This window comes from Aureobasidium melanogenum (assembly GCF_000721775.1).
Source record: "Aureobasidium melanogenum CBS 110374 unplaced genomic scaffold scaffold_2, whole genome shotgun sequence".
Lineage (NCBI taxonomy): Eukaryota > Fungi > Ascomycota > Dothideomycetes > Dothideales > Saccotheciaceae > Aureobasidium > Aureobasidium melanogenum.
Genome location: NW_024470054.1, coordinates 397,695 through 412,254, shown reverse-complemented (window position 1 = coordinate 412,254; position 14,560 = coordinate 397,695). Strand labels below are relative to the sequence as shown.

General features: G+C 51.1%; 8 protein-coding genes across 8 annotated transcripts; 5 read left to right on the top strand and 3 right to left on the bottom strand.

The window, feature by feature from the left end:
- Window positions 1–4: 4 nt before the first annotated feature.
- M437DRAFT_71932 (uncharacterized protein) lies at window positions 5–694 on the bottom strand (the record flags this gene model as incomplete). The annotated part of the gene is made up of 4 exons (XM_041025760.1): window positions 5–335; window positions 401–486; window positions 546–588; window positions 672–694. The coding sequence occupies 4 exons, from the start codon at window positions 692–694 to the stop codon at window positions 5–7; spliced, it is 483 nt and encodes a 160-aa protein (XP_040883363.1).
- Window positions 695–946: 252 nt separating this feature from the next.
- On the top strand, window positions 947–1,773 carry M437DRAFT_71931 (40S ribosomal protein S9; the record flags this gene model as incomplete). The annotated part of the gene is made up of 3 exons (XM_041025759.1): window positions 947–1,011; window positions 1,092–1,190; window positions 1,362–1,773. 3 exons carry the CDS (start codon window positions 947–949, stop codon window positions 1,771–1,773), a joined length of 576 nt encoding a protein of 191 aa, XP_040883362.1.
- Window positions 1,774–2,915: 1,142 nt separating this feature from the next.
- On the top strand, window positions 2,916–5,292 carry M437DRAFT_62551 (uncharacterized protein; the record flags this gene model as incomplete). The annotated part of the gene is made up of 4 exons (XM_041024108.1): window positions 2,916–3,138; window positions 3,188–3,446; window positions 3,495–4,372; window positions 4,445–5,292. The coding sequence occupies 4 exons, from the start codon at window positions 2,916–2,918 to the stop codon at window positions 5,290–5,292; spliced, it is 2,208 nt and encodes a 735-aa protein (XP_040883361.1).
- A 940-nt stretch (window positions 5,293–6,232) lies between these two features.
- Window positions 6,233–7,465, bottom strand: M437DRAFT_38914 (uncharacterized protein; the record flags this gene model as incomplete). Its single annotated transcript, XM_041019914.1, has 1 exon — window positions 6,233–7,465. One exon carries the CDS (start codon window positions 7,463–7,465, stop codon window positions 6,233–6,235), a length of 1,233 nt encoding a protein of 410 aa, XP_040883360.1.
- Window positions 7,466–8,042: 577 nt separating this feature from the next.
- Window positions 8,043–9,146, top strand: M437DRAFT_39377 (NIPSNAP family protein; the record flags this gene model as incomplete). Its single annotated transcript, XM_041020001.1, has 3 exons — window positions 8,043–8,253; window positions 8,313–8,609; window positions 8,662–9,146. The coding sequence occupies 3 exons, from the start codon at window positions 8,043–8,045 to the stop codon at window positions 9,144–9,146; spliced, it is 993 nt and encodes a 330-aa protein (XP_040883359.1).
- Window positions 9,147–9,585: 439 nt separating this feature from the next.
- Window positions 9,586–11,019, top strand: M437DRAFT_38988 (sn-1,2-diacylglycerol cholinephosphotransferas-like protein; the record flags this gene model as incomplete). Its single annotated transcript, XM_041019926.1, has 4 exons — window positions 9,586–9,725; window positions 9,790–9,799; window positions 9,876–10,033; window positions 10,098–11,019. The coding sequence occupies 4 exons, from the start codon at window positions 9,586–9,588 to the stop codon at window positions 11,017–11,019; spliced, it is 1,230 nt and encodes a 409-aa protein (XP_040883358.1).
- Window positions 11,020–11,318: 299 nt separating this feature from the next.
- On the bottom strand, window positions 11,319–13,046 carry M437DRAFT_39296 (WD40 repeat-like protein; the record flags this gene model as incomplete). The annotated part of the gene is made up of 2 exons (XM_041019984.1): window positions 11,319–11,627; window positions 11,691–13,046. 2 exons carry the CDS (start codon window positions 13,044–13,046, stop codon window positions 11,319–11,321), a joined length of 1,665 nt encoding a protein of 554 aa, XP_040883357.1.
- A 365-nt stretch (window positions 13,047–13,411) lies between these two features.
- On the top strand, window positions 13,412–14,428 carry M437DRAFT_39656 (uncharacterized protein; the record flags this gene model as incomplete). The annotated part of the gene is made up of 1 exon (XM_041020051.1): window positions 13,412–14,428. One exon carries the CDS (start codon window positions 13,412–13,414, stop codon window positions 14,426–14,428), a length of 1,017 nt encoding a protein of 338 aa, XP_040883356.1.
- Between the last annotated feature and the right edge of the window lie 132 nt (window positions 14,429–14,560).

Below are 14,560 nucleotides of genomic sequence, written 5' to 3'. Positions count from 1 at the left end.
ACGCTTAGATGGCAGTGTCGTAGGCGATAGGAGCAAGAGTCTCGGGCTTGGTCTCCTTGATGGAAACGGTGCGGGCCTCGCGGGGCATGGCGGGTTGACGCTTGAGGAAGACGGGGTTACCGTCAGCCTTGGCCTGGCGCTTCTTTGCGGCGTTGGTCTTGACACGGGTCAAGAACTCCTCACGCGAGCGGGAGTGGCGGACGTGCTCGATGCGGACGTTGATGCGCTTCTCAATGTAACGGTTGCCGACCTGGCGGTAGAGGATGACACCGACGGCGGACTTGGTCACGTTGTAGACGACACCGGTCTTGCCGTGGTAGACCTTGTAGGGCATACTGTTGTAGGTGTTAGAGGAGGTGTTTCTTGCGACGAGCGGGACGAGGGCGTGTTGGCGACTGACCCCTTCTGGACGGCACCGTTGGCGACGACATCGACAATGTCTCCGACCTTGTACTGCTTGAGGTAGGTCGAGAGGGCAATGTAACCCTTGAGAGGTGTTAGTTGGCGTGCTCTGGAAGAGTCGGAGATTCGATCGTGGTGCTTGCCTTCTTCTTGAAGTCGCGCGAGAAGGCGTATCTGGTACCAGCTCTGTTTTTCACCGCATCAGCGTCTGAGTCCTTCGGGTGGGCGATTGCGTCTCTTCGGAGCGCATGGCGAGAGATTCGATGTACCTGAGACCTGCGGCGTGACCCATTTTGACTGTTGGTTATCGGAGACTGGGGGGTTGTCGGGATATAGTGTCGTCGCAAAACTAGAGAAGTTCAAAATCCGCAGTGAGGATTTTCGACAGCCGGCAGCAGCGTGGGCGTGCCAAGAGCGCGCTTCGCACTTTCGCATTTCGCTCTGCGCACGGGCCGCACCCACGAACGCTCCTGCCTTTTCACAATTGCAACTCCTCGACTTCGTCTTTCTTTCTGCGCGAGAGAGACTTCACCCGACGACAACCATGGCCCCCCGTTCTTACTCCAAGACCTACAAGGTCCCCCGTAGACCTTTCGAGTCCGCTCGTCTGTTAGTATCGTCCACTGGCCACTGAGCTAGAGCTTGCTCTGTTCATGTCAATGGAACAAGTGGTTAACACCCTGCAATAGGGACTCTGAGTTGAAGTCCGTCGGCGAGTACGGTCTCCGTAACAAGCGTGAGATCTGGCGTGTCCAGCTCACTCTGTCCAAGATCCGTCGTGCTGCCCGGTACGTTTGCGCTCTTCCTTTTTTGTTTTGCTGATTTTGCACGCGACAAGAGAAATCTTCACCTCTGCGCATACTTTGCGCATCTTCAACCCTTTGCACTTTTTGCGCACCTCCACTCTCTTCTTCGCGCAACTTCTACCGTCGACCATTCCCACTAACGCCCCAATGCAGTCAGCTCCTCACCATGGACGAGAAGGACCCCAAGCGTCTCTTCGAAGGAAACGCCCTCATTCGTCGTCTGGTCCGCGTTGGTGTCCTCGACGAGTCCCGCATGAAGCTCGATTACGTCTTGGCCCTTAAGGTCGAGGACTTCTTGGAGCGCCGTCTCCAGACCTGTGTCTACAAGCTCGGTCTTGCCAAGTCCATCCACCACGCTCGTGTCCTCATCCGCCAGCGTCACATCCGCGTCGGCAAGCAGATCGTCAACGTTCCCTCGTTCGTCGTCCGCCTTGACGCCCAGAAGCACATCGACTTCGCCCTGACCTCGCCCTTCGGTGGCGGTCGTCCCGGCCGTGTTCGCAGAAAGAAGGCCAAGGCCGCCGAGTCCAAGGAGGGTGGTGACGAGGAGGAGGAGGAGGAGTAAATCAATCGCTCCACCTCGGCGTTCTGAAAGGCTTTTCGGTACAGGTCACGGGTATTCGGGAATCATGCCAGGCCATGATAGCGCCCCTTCAAAAGCTCAATCTCAATTTGACGAGTCTCTTCTGCAAAAAATACCCCCATTCAATGCGCACAGTATTCACGACTTTTATGTTACTCCTGTGAAATGTCCTCCCGTGAACCTTTGGTACTTGCTTTTCCCCCAAATATGCTTCCGTCAACAATCGCATCAAGTGACATCAATCACTGTTCCAATGCCTCTTCCAGCTAGAAGACTCTGCTGGCACGGATATCGCAAGACTTTCGTTGCCTTTGCTTGGCTTTCCGCACTTCAATTCTCCCAGTACAACCACATATTGGCATGCAACAATCTGCACCATTTTCTCTACAACAACCAAACTCTCATCTGAAGCTCATTGTATATTATCATGGGCTCTGTCAATCGTGACAGCACATATCAGCTGAAAATGGTCCTTACAGCGCCATGACAAGATCGTCTCAAAGCTGCCAGCAAAGCTCGAAACGCTCGGTTTCACCAGACTGGATATCGATGTCAATGCCTATGCAATCAATCAGCATGGCAGACGAGACAGGTCGCAGCTTTTCATCATGTGTTCCATCACACCTCCTTCAGCGGCAACAGAGCAAGGTGTAAGCTATAGAAGTACACAGTCAACATGGAATTATGAACGAGATCTGTCTCCGGATATCAAAAGAATCATGGCCTACTACTTCTATTCCTTGGAAACATTGCGTACAGGGTGTTTCCACAGCCATTGGACAGTCCGCACATCGATGCGTCTGCACATACTGTACAAGGATTGCAGCATTAGCTGGTGTTACTAGGCTCGAGACAATCAGTGTAAAAGCCACGAACCAACCAAAGGACGCAGACCTGTATTCTTATGACTGCACTTAAGCACGGGAAAAGCGATGCAAAGCCATCCTTCCGACAAGGCTGTGCTGCCTATCCCCAGCCAGATTTGCAATCTGACATGCATATCATGCGCCTCAGCCGCAAGCGATGCATACCCTTTATTACTAGGCTCTTCCTCGTTCAAAATCTTCATTCACTTAGGCAACTCAGCTCGTCCGCGCTGACTTTGACGCCGATCACCAGCGATCATGTCTGAAATAACAACTTCGTCGACTGAAGCCTTGCATACCGAACTCATTCCAGAAGAGTCGTCTATCCAGAGTTCTGAGGCTGCCAAACAACTTGATAGCTGGCGATTCACTGTACGAGCAGGAATTCTCGTCTCGATTCTTGTCGCACTGACAAACTTGGGCTGTTTGACATGGGCATCGACCCTTCATACTGATGAAGGGTCTGCAACTGTTTTCGAAGGTAGAGTCAGCATTCATAATTGCTAAGTAGAGACTAATCGTCCTAAAAGGCTCTTGTACTGAAATGAAGAGAATAACCTTTTGGGTTGACCTCGCAATCAATACCCTCTCTACACTCTTGCTCGGAGCCAGCAACAATTGCGCTCAGCTTCTTGTTGCACCTACCAGGAAAGACATCGACGATGCTCATGCTGCTGGTCGGTATCTTGACGTGGGCGTATCTTCTCTACGTAACATCCGGGCTGTGAGTCGCTGGCGCCAGTGGCTTTGTGCTTGCTTGTTCCTGAGTTCGGTACCTTTGCATCTTCTGTAAGCTCGTCGCACTTGGCCTTTCTTACCTCTTCTGACATCAAACAGCTATAACTCGGTAGTTTTCTCGACGCTATCTGCGAGCAACTACATGGCAGCAGTAGTCACCAACGACTTCCTAGAAGGAGCAGCTTGGAACACTAGCACACTCGGCTTCATGGAAACAGACGCTACAGGGCAAAGACAACTAGCGCGTTTGCAGAACAACACAGATCGTTTGAAGAAATTAGATGACGAAGACTGCATCCGAGCATATGGCACCAATCTTCTTGAATCTGACTGGAAGAATGTCTTAGTCGTATCGAATGCTAATGTCACAGCACCTTTGATCACAGCGTATTACCACCGTGCTGATAAACTGATTGACGACCTGGGTTGGATATGTGGAAGCCCAGGGAGCAACACGTGCGATACTAAGTCTATGCTCTCGCATCCCCAAGATTGGACCATCACAGACCTGTTATATCAGACAGAATACGGGAGTTACTCTTTGGGATATATGAGGTCGCCTGTAGGACCTTGGTATAATGCGTCAGTCCAGTATTGTCTCGCCGAAACGGCAGGAGAACACTGCACCGTCAAGATCAGTACACCATTACTTGGCACGGTGCTGCTCTGTAATCTGATCAAGGTGTTATGTCTGGTATGTGCACTTCTCGTCCGGGACTTTCACCCTATGGCTACAGTTGGTGATCTGATCAACTCATGCTTGGATGACCCTGATCCCCATACTCATGGACAAGGTCCTATTGCCGCAGAAGACGTACGCAGCAGAGACAGGTTTTGCCAGAATAAGCTTGTATCCAGAATTGGCCAAAATAAGCTGGTGTCCAGAGTCGAGCAGAGTAAGCTGATATCCCGGCTTCTCAACGACTACAAAGAGTTATACCCCAAGCAGTTCACGTCCTTGTCCAATTACGAACAAAGTAAGATAGAGGCCATCAAAGACTTGCCTTAAACCCTGTTTGAGTAGGAAATTCAGCTAACAACATCAGGAGGATGGAAGAAGGAAGTATCTCGGTGGTGTCAAGCCTCATCCAAGTCAAGCTGGGCCATCTGTGTGGTTCTATGCATATCTGCTTGGTCCTCTGGGGCATATCTTCTGGCCAGTGCCATCAAAGCTCATCAAAACATTGATGCTCAGACTTACACGCTCTCACGCATGTGGCAAGATGGTGTTGGTACAGTTTCGACTGACTCCCTTGTCAACTCTGCTCCTCGCGGTAGATCGCTGCTCGAGAACGTCCTCCTGACCAATACACCTCAACTCGCCATCACCTTCGTTTATATCTGCTACAATAATTGCTTGACAAAAATGCTGCTGGGACAAGAGTACTCAGGTTATGCCAGGCAACGTAAGCCGTTGCGGGTGAGCAGACCTGAAGGGGTACAACGAAGCACGTATAGACTGCAGCTGCCATACCGTTACAGCATACCACTTATGACCACGATGGCCGTGCTGCACTGGTTGGTGGCGCGCAGTATATTTCTCGTACAGATCAAAGTCTTCGACTACGACGGAATCGAATTGGCAGACAGCATTTCTGCTTGTGGCTACTCGGCCATGGCCATTGTGCTATCGCTTTTCGTCTCTGGTATCTTGATCGTAGCATTGTTGGCTAATGGTGTGAGGAGGCTTGAATCTGGTATGCCTCTGGCATCGAGTTGCAGTCTGGCTATCACTGCGGCCTGCCACACGGGTCCAGGGGATGAGGATGCCAGGCTGTTGCCCCTAAAGTATGGAGTCGTGATATCTGAGGAGTCGAATAGCGACAGCGAGTACGAGCATGTGTGTTTCAGTAGCAAGGAGGTCACGCCGTTGGTTGAAGGGCATCTGTACAACTAGAGTCATATTGCAGGTCAGCTCGCGACGATAGATCAAGGCTGTGCACTCATCTCGACGAATTCGACGTTGACAATTCTTTCCCAACCAACATCAACAGAACGCAAGTCATCATATTTTGACCGGGTAACTCGCATCTCCACGCACCCCGATTCGACAGCGCAAAAGCAGACTTGAATTGGCATGAAAGCCTCAGCAGAGGGATGCTTGAGCGGTAGATTCGAGTCTCACGATCCCCGTAAGGAAAGCAGAGTTAAGCATGTCGCGTGGCTACACCGTCGCTGATAGATGCGCTGTGGCTCACGATGATGTTGGATGGATCGAAAGTTGTGTAGGAAGAACGAAGCTGTTCGAGGCTTGATGGATTTCTATTCTTGAAGTCGCGTGTCGAAGGCAAGAGCAATTCTTGCCTTAAGTTCATGCTCTGGGAAGGAGCAATCCTATGCTTTTCATGTTGTCCTCTCCTTCTTACGATCATCGCTCTTGCCTGTTTCTGACATCTTTTAGAGATCAACAATATACTAGTACAACAGAGGTGGGACCAGAAATATAGAAAAGGGTATTACTGCATCAGAAAGTGTTGATAACACATCCCTCCATGTGTACTCAATTCTGTAACGCGTGTGCTGCAAAATTGCACAATACTTACTAAGAAATAAATTAGCATATACTGAGAAGCGATTATTCAATAGACGCTCTGTGGACATACCTGTGTTCTCAAACACACTGTGTCTTTTGACAGCGTATGCTTTGCTCTCTGCGTAATTGGGGGCCGATGGATTCAACTAGGGCTACAGACTTTGGCACACGGGGAGGATGTAGTTCGTAAATAATCTAAATTTTCGTAGGTCTGGAACCTGTAACATTAAAAGGCCGCTATTGCCATGAAAGGGGTCGTTAAACTATAGTACAGATGAAGATATCAGTCATGAGTGGGTTCTGCTTATTTAGCATCCTTCTTGGCCTTCTCGACAATATCTTGGGCCTTGTTGGACTGCTTCTCGAGAACCTTCTTGAGTTCCTCCATAGTCTCGTTCAACAGCTTCTCGCCCTCAGACTTGTGCTTCTCGGCAACCTCCTTGAGCTGCTGGAGCTTGGGGAGGATCTCGCCGCCGTTGGGGATCATCTTGAGGTACTGATCCATACCGCCGAAGCCCCACTGAGAGCTGAGCTGAGAACCCTTGGACTTGGCCTTGTCAACAGCCTTGTTAACGTAGCCCTCAAGGTCGCCAGTGTTGCCGGAGTCGATGCTGCTCTTCACCTTCTCAAACAGCTCCTTGGCATTGCCTTGCTTGAGAGCATCGGCGTTGTTCTCAATGAGCTCCTTGACCTTGGGGTTCTTGTCGAGGTAAGGCTTGGCCTGCTCAAGACCCTTCTGCCATGCCTGGTCACCAAGCTTCTTGACCTGCTCAACCTTCTCCTCGACGATCTTGCGGGCCTTGTTGACGTTGGCAGCGCTGATGCCACCAGCCATAATCTCCTTGACCTGGTCCCAAGTCTTGTCAACCTCTTGCTTGACCTCAGGGCCGTACTGGTCACCCATTGACTTGAGCTGCTCGATTCTAGGGCCGAATGACTCCTTCAATTGAGGGTGGTTGTCCATGAGATCTTGAGCAGCGTCGGCAGCCAAGGCGCCGATCTTCTTGGAAAGGTCGCTGAGAGCCTCCATAGCCTTGTTCAAGCTCTCACGGCTGAAACCAGTCTTAGTGATGTCTTGGAACTCCATGTAGGTCTGTCTGATGATCTTGTCGACATCATCCTTGTGGTTCTCGCGAAGAGTGTCAAGGTCCTTGAAGGCAGTGTCGATGTACTTGCGACCACCGGGAATCCAGGCAACGTATGAGTAGGCGAACTCCTTGACGTAGTTGATGGCCTCATCAGCATCGGGAGTGGTCTCTTGAATCTTCTTGCTCATGTCATTGTAGTAGAGAGCAGCATCCTTGGCGGCGCTGTTAACCTTTCTGGACATGCGACCAGCAGGGCTCAAAGAGTAGATGGTGTAACCGACAACGGCGACGGCAGTACCGCTGGCAATACCGGTAACAACATGAGAGTTGGAGCCAGTTGATGAACCGGTGGAAGAGGACTGGAAGCGAGCCTGAGTGTTGCGGGGAGCTCTCGCTGAGCGAAGAGTCCTGGGGATGGATGAGCGGGCAATTGGTCTAGCGGCGTACATGATGAAAAGTGAAATTGATTTGATGATGGGAAAGAAGATTGTCAGGAACGAGAGGGACTTAGCAGTTTTATAGCATCAAGACAGTTTTGCAACAGTGACCACAGAGGCCTACCTAGGAATTGAGAGCTTGGACCCCATGACGCATGTATACGCTAATAGCTCTGGCTGCCATGACGAAAATGTGTGGACTCGTCCCCAATTGTGGGTATTCACTTTGAGCCACAACGGGCCTGGCACATTTATCGTATCGGACAGCAGTGGAAGACATCGGAAAGGCTTGAGATATACTTCTTGCTCTTTGAGGCACATGAACGTGAACGAGGAACAATATATAAAAAGTGACGTACACGCTGTAGCTCCCGCGCTTTCTCCACAACCCCGCGCACTGGTGTCGATCAGCGGAGGACGCCTTCAGCTCCAGGGATCTTGCGACCTTCTTTCTCTGTTTCCTTACCCGTTGTTTCCTTGTCACCGAACTTGCAGCACCGTCTAGCTCCCAACACCGTCAGACTTTGCTCATACAAGCTTGTTGCACTTGACCGCATATTTGTTTTATTGTCTACACCCATCGCCAGCCATGTACTCACGCCGCCTCGTCTCACGCTTGTCGTCGTTGGGCACCTCAAACCTGACACGCCCTCTGTCGACAAGCGTAGCCGTCGCTGCTCCCTCAAGAGCTCCTTCGCTCTCCGACATCGAGCCCAACAAGGGCCACCTGTTCGACCAGAAGTCACAACAATTCCGCGACGACCTGGCTGCTGCCCAGAAGAAGCGTGAGCAAGAAGAGAGTTCGTCAATTCACACATCCCCCGAGTATTTTCACTCTAATTACGAATGGTGTTGACAGAGTCAAAAGCACGCGATCAATCGGAAGATGCCAAGAAGGGCGGCCGCCTCTCCAACCTGCTCTACGGCACCCAAGAGGGTCGTGAGATGGACAAGGAGATCGAGCGCAGCTTCAGTCAAGTTCTTGCCCGAGGAAAATACGTCCACAGCATTGTCTTGCACGAAGTAAAGCCTGATAAGGTCGACGAGTATGTCGAGCTCGTTGGCACTTGGTACCCTCGCATGGCCAACATGCCAGAGAATAAGGTTCATCTGGTTGGAAGTTGGCGAACCGAGGTCGGCGACTGCGATACCTTCGGTGCGTCTCTCTGAACTGTCATTTACTTTTGACTCTTTGCTAATTGAGATAGTCCACATCTGGGAGTACCAACGTTACGAAGGATACCACGCTTCTCTACACGCCATCCAACACCACCCTGAATTCCCCGAATTTGACCGCAAGCTCAAATCACTGATCAACTCGAAGAAGACGTCGCTGATGCAAGAGTTCTCGTTCTGGCCCACGACTGCTCCTCGCAAGCTTGGTGGTGTCTTTGAGCTCCGTTCGTACACCTTGCACCCTGGCAACCTCTTGGAATGGGAGACACACTGGCGCACCGGTCTCCGCGCTAGAAAAGAAGTCATGGAAGGTGTGGGTGCCTGGTTTGTGCAGATCGGAGACCTTAACACTGTTCACCACCTGTGGCAATTCGCCGATCTCGAAGAAAGACGTTCGCGCAGAGAGCAGAGCTGGAGCGTATCTGGCTGGGGCGAGACGGTGCACAAGACCGTTCCATTGATCCAAACCATGAAGAGCAGAATCTTGGTGCCTATGCCATGGAGCCCTGTAGCATAGAGAGCTAGTCTCGATGTGAAAGGATACAAGGCAAAGGACTCAAACAACAAGTTACAGCATTCAACGGTTGGGAATCAACAGCATCCATATAGCGTTCATCGGTCTTGCAGCGAAGGAAGCAGCGGAGTCAGTGCGGGCGCTGTACAAACCACATATCAAGCTCGATTGTTAGGTAGTCAGCACAATCCACTAGTTTTTCTATTACTGGACGATCGTGTCTCGAGAGCTCCTCGCACGCATCAGGAAGCTTTCCGCATTGCACGTGTTGACCGATGACGAGGCGGTCTGACCTCAAAAGCAGGATCGTGCACGGCCTTGTTTCCATACTTGCTTGGCGCGTTTTTCTCGAGACTCGACACCTCGCTGGCCGTCCTCACCTTCTATTGCCGTTTCTTGCTTTTTGGATTTGTATGATAGATCCGTGAAGAATCACTCAATCATGGTGTACATTCGTCAGGACCGGCTCCCCAAGCTCAAGGAGTACAAGTACTCGGGCGTCGACCACAGCTTGCTGTCGCGCTATGTCTTAAAGCCGTTCTACACACACGTCGTCATTAAGTGTTTTCCATTGTCTATGGCGTGAGTAAATGATGAAGCAATATGAGATGTCTAAGGATGAATGTATCTAATACGTGTTTTGTAGGCCAAACCTGGTAAGATTCCCCTTGGACTCGACATTACTCGAAACTTGATACATGTGCAATGGATGCTGAGACCTTCTTATCACAGATCACCTTGAGTGGGTTCAGCTTTGTCATTGCAAACTTGATGACTATGTTCTACTTCACTCCTGGTATGGATCAGGACTGCCCGTCTTGGGTTTACTATTCGTGGGCCATTGGTCTTTTCACATATCAGACCTTCGATGCTGTTGATGGCAGTCAAGCGTAAGTTTGGAGTTTTGCCAGAACGGACGTATTGAAGCTTAGGATGCTGATACTCTCCTTACAGAAGAAGAACCAGACAAAGCGGTCCCCTTGGTGAACTGTTTGATCACGGAGTGGATGCACTGAACACTTCTCTGGAAGTCCTTATCTTCTCGGCAGCTATGAACTTGGACCAAGGCTGGAAGACTATGCTAATCCTCTTCGCCTCTCTCCTGACTTTCTACGTGCAGACATGGGATGAGTACCACACTCACACTCTGACTCTTGGTATCGTCTCAGGCCCTGTCGAGGGTATCATCACTCTGTGCATTGTATACGCCTTTACTGGTTACGTTGGTGGCGGCAGTTTCTGGCACCAATCCATGTTGGCTTCCTTGGGCATGCCACGCTACGACTTCATCCCTGCCATGTTCTACGATATGCCCTGGACGGACTGGTACATGGTCTACGGAGGTGTAGTTCTAATCTTCAACACCGTCTTGAGCGCCATGAACGTCATGGCTGCCCGCCGTCTGCGCAAAGAGAACCCTATCTTTGCTCTCTACGGCTTGGCTCCCTTCTTCCTTACCTGGATTGTTATTCCTGCCTATCTCTTCCTTCAACCCGTCATTTTGCGCCAGCACCTTGTGCCTTTTGTGTTTTACGTTGGTATCGTCAACGCCTACTCGGTCGGCCAGATGATTACTGCTCATCTCACAAAGTCGCCCTTCCCCATGACCAATGTGTTGGTCTTGCCTCTGGTCTTTGGCGTCATCGACAGTCTTGGTCCTTTCTTGCACGAACATGCTGGCTTTGGTTGGCCCAGTGCTCTAGGCGATGGACAGTACCAGGTTGCCTTCATGTTCTCGTGCCTGGGCCTTGCAGTCGGTGTGTACGGCAGCTTTGTCGTTGATGTCATCGTTACCATTTGCGATTACCTTGATATCTGGTGTTTGACCATCAAGCACCCTTACATTCCTGAGACTGAGGAGAAGAAGACTCGTTGAGCAGTTGACGGATCAATGAAGAGTTGGATGTAGGTGTCACTCGTGACACGTCTCACGGAGCGGACCAGTGTATCGAGGCATTGGAATAGATGAAAATGGGCGTGGAGGATTGTACGAAGTAAATTATGGAAGCGACGATTAGATAGACAAAAGACACGAGAAGGGAGAAGAATGATGTATGGTAATGGTATACGCTTTTTACGATAGAACAACCTTTCCTTTCGTTGATGCCCAAGACGCCAATAAACGCCGCATATGGTGTTGTTGATAGACAGGGGTATTGACAAACATGCTACATGTTACTCCGAATCCGACTCGTCCTCAGTTTCAACGTATTCGCCTGTTTCGGCCAGCCTTGACCATGCTCTTTCGCTCTTTTCGTTCTCGTGCACCTCTTCCTCCATGTTGTCGTCGACATCCTGCCTGATCTTGGCTAGCAGCTCAACCTTCTCTTTTCGCAGTGCTTCCATTTGCATCAGACTAGCCCTCTGGACCCGCTTCAAAGCAGCGAGTTCGGCTCTGAGTGCCTCATTCTGTTGTTCAAGACTTGGTCCTGAGGTGGATGCAGGTGCGTCAAGAGACATAAAGTCGGCAGAATCCGAAGCTTCCTGCTCGGCGACCGGAGGGTCAACAGCGACAGGAGCTACAACGGTCGCAGTGGCAGAAACGACAGGCTGAGGCTTCGTGGATCCGTTCCAGCTGGCGAGCTCGGCGAGTGAGTCGGCAAGTAATGACTCAGGGAATACTGGATGTGTGAGAGCAGTGAGGAATTCTGAATCGACCACAGCAGGCTGTTTCTTGGATGCAGAGATGTGAGGCATAGGGAGCTGGCGTGAGAATTGCAAGCTCAAATTGTAGTTCCCTGGGATAGCACCGTCAAGATCGGCCTTATCGAAAGCGGCGTGTTTGGGCTTGACGATGGTGACTTGATTGAGAAGCGCAGGTTGAATGTCGGGGAAGCCTTGAACAGGCAAGGTAACGAGATTCGAAACAGGTCCCATCATGGGTGCGGAGGTGAAAGTGGATGAGTATCGACCGAGAGGCACATCCCATACAAGAACGTTTCCGTTAGCATGGCCAGTCATGAGCATACTTCCATCGTAGCTGAGGATAGCACTCAGCGCAGCTCCTTGATCAGCCGAAGGTGGGGTCCAGCGGGTTTGCGGAGGAGGTTGAACGGGCATGGCAGCTTGGGCAGGATCATATAGTGGGTGCTGTGCCGAATTAGGATTTGCAGCGGAGAAAGCACCGCTGTAGAAGTCGACGATCTGGACGCTGCCATCATCGTATGCGGTGTAGAAGGCACGATCAGCAGGATCGAGAGCCAAGCATCGAGGAACTTCTGGCAGCAGGACGGTGCGCAAGAGCTGGTTCTCGTGGTAGTCCCAGACTATACATGACTGATCGGCGCTCGCCGAGACGGCAATGTTGCAGAAGCCAGCGCTGTGGCCAAGGACCAGCGATGTGATAGCGGCACGGTGACCTGAGAGGGTGTGTAGCGGAGAGTGCTGGCCTTGCAGGGCGACATTGGTAAAAGAGAGCAACGAGGGCAGCGACCAGACGTGAATCGAGGCATCAGCCGAGGCGGACAAGACGAAGTTCGAAGTAGGATCAACGACAATGGCAGTGACTTGTTGCAGGTGGGCCTGCGATGTGATGACGACGCGACCAGTGTGTGTTTCCCAAGCAAAGATGCGACCAGTCTGAGTACCCAAGACCAGCACGGTATCGTCACAGGCCAGAGCCAAACATGTTATCCTCTCTTGAAAGGGCACGGTTGCCTCTTGGTTTCCCTTTTCGCGATTGTAGACATTGACGACGGCCTTGTCGGCCTGGGCAGCGAAGACGTGCGAGGCGCTGACGGCTAGACAATTGGGTGCTGTGTTGCTCTTTTTGAAGCTCGCTCTTTGACCCGAATGCGGTTGGCTCTCGAAGATGGAAATTCCTACATCCTTGACACTGTTGGAGGCAGCTTTGGGCGCGACTGCCGCCGCCGACACGGATGCTGCGAAATGCTCACTGAGCATTGTGCAGTCAACAGAGGAGGAAAGAAAGTCCAACAAAGGTTGTTCCCATTTGCGCTCCGAAATCTTTACCAGAGAAGTTGCGCAAATTTCAGGGTCCACACCAACCCTGTCCTACAGCGTCATCCTCTACCCTCCGTCAACTCATCTTGCCATCCAGCTATCTAGCACCCAAACTCGTTCCTTCTGGCGCTTCGATGAGCCTTGTTGACTTACATAGCAAGGTACTTTTGTCACAAATAGAATGCTAATCAAGGTCAATGTCATGTCGTTTTTGTGTCGTTCCTGCATCGACGTCACCACTTTTGCTTCCTCGTGCTCTCATGTGAACCCATATGTCCTTTCTTCTTAACACAAACCAAGCAGACATGTCACTCCATGCGGAACCGACCTCGAGTGCCGCTTCCATGGTCACACCTTTCCTTCCTACTTTGATCAGCCAACCTGGACCACCAAGAATATTGCCTACTGTGCTTCAGACAAGCCAATATCTTGCCTCTTTCTTTCCACAACGAGCCCGTGATGTTCCATGGCTATATCATGAACCTAGGAATGCTCGCTATTCACCAGCTACTGCCCCAGTCGCTCGAGTATTATGCAGCATCACGCCTACAGCTGGAGTCTACACTGCAATGCACGCCGCTCGCACACCACCGCCTCTAGTCTTTCTTCATCGGCCTTTCACTCTGGATCGAAAACGCGTGCCTCGAGGCGCAAATGTTTTAAGCTCTCATGTCGGCTTTGATGAAGTCCTAACGACTGGCTGGAATGAGGCTTTAGCTCAACGACTTGACTTGTATACAGGCGAGGATGCTGTATGTATACAGGGCTATAAAGGCGATCCAGATCGTCGCATAGGCCTAGTTGCTGCATTTCGTACGCCTGCGAATCTAGGGGCAGTCTCTGATCGCATCAAGCGCGAATTCGGCCAATGGGATGCTGTATATGGTGCCGATATTGAGAGCGAAACTGATATGGCACAGCCTGTCACAGTGGTTGCCATTATGAATGCATTCCACCCCGAGGAAGTACAAAGAGTTGCAGAAGCTGCATTTTCCAAGGGCTGGATTTCAGATGTCAATGATGGAAACAGCATAGTCTACCTCACTGGCCAAGCGAGAGAGCCTGGACTTCTCGCAGCACAGGAGAAGAAGATGAAGGTTTTCTGCGTTGGGCATCGCAGCTGCGAAGAGTGGGGTATCAGGTTCATTGCTTCTGAGCTCAGAAGGGAGTTTCCCTTGGTCGATGTATGCGAGGTGTATGAGGACGAGGAACCACGAGAGCCGAGGAAACCAAAACCGGACCTCAAGAGGAATGTGCCTTCCTCGTCAGCAAACTTGCCAGAGCAGAAGCGTAGACAGGAGAGCAATATTGTCACCATATAGTTGACTTAAATGATTGCACAAGTGCAGTCACCAAGTGCTCGTATAGTACCGCTCGTCGCGACCTCGATCAATGTTCAGAATTATTCTTTTTTTGTTTTGGAAGTAAAAATGTTGGTGCTGGTGGTATGACCC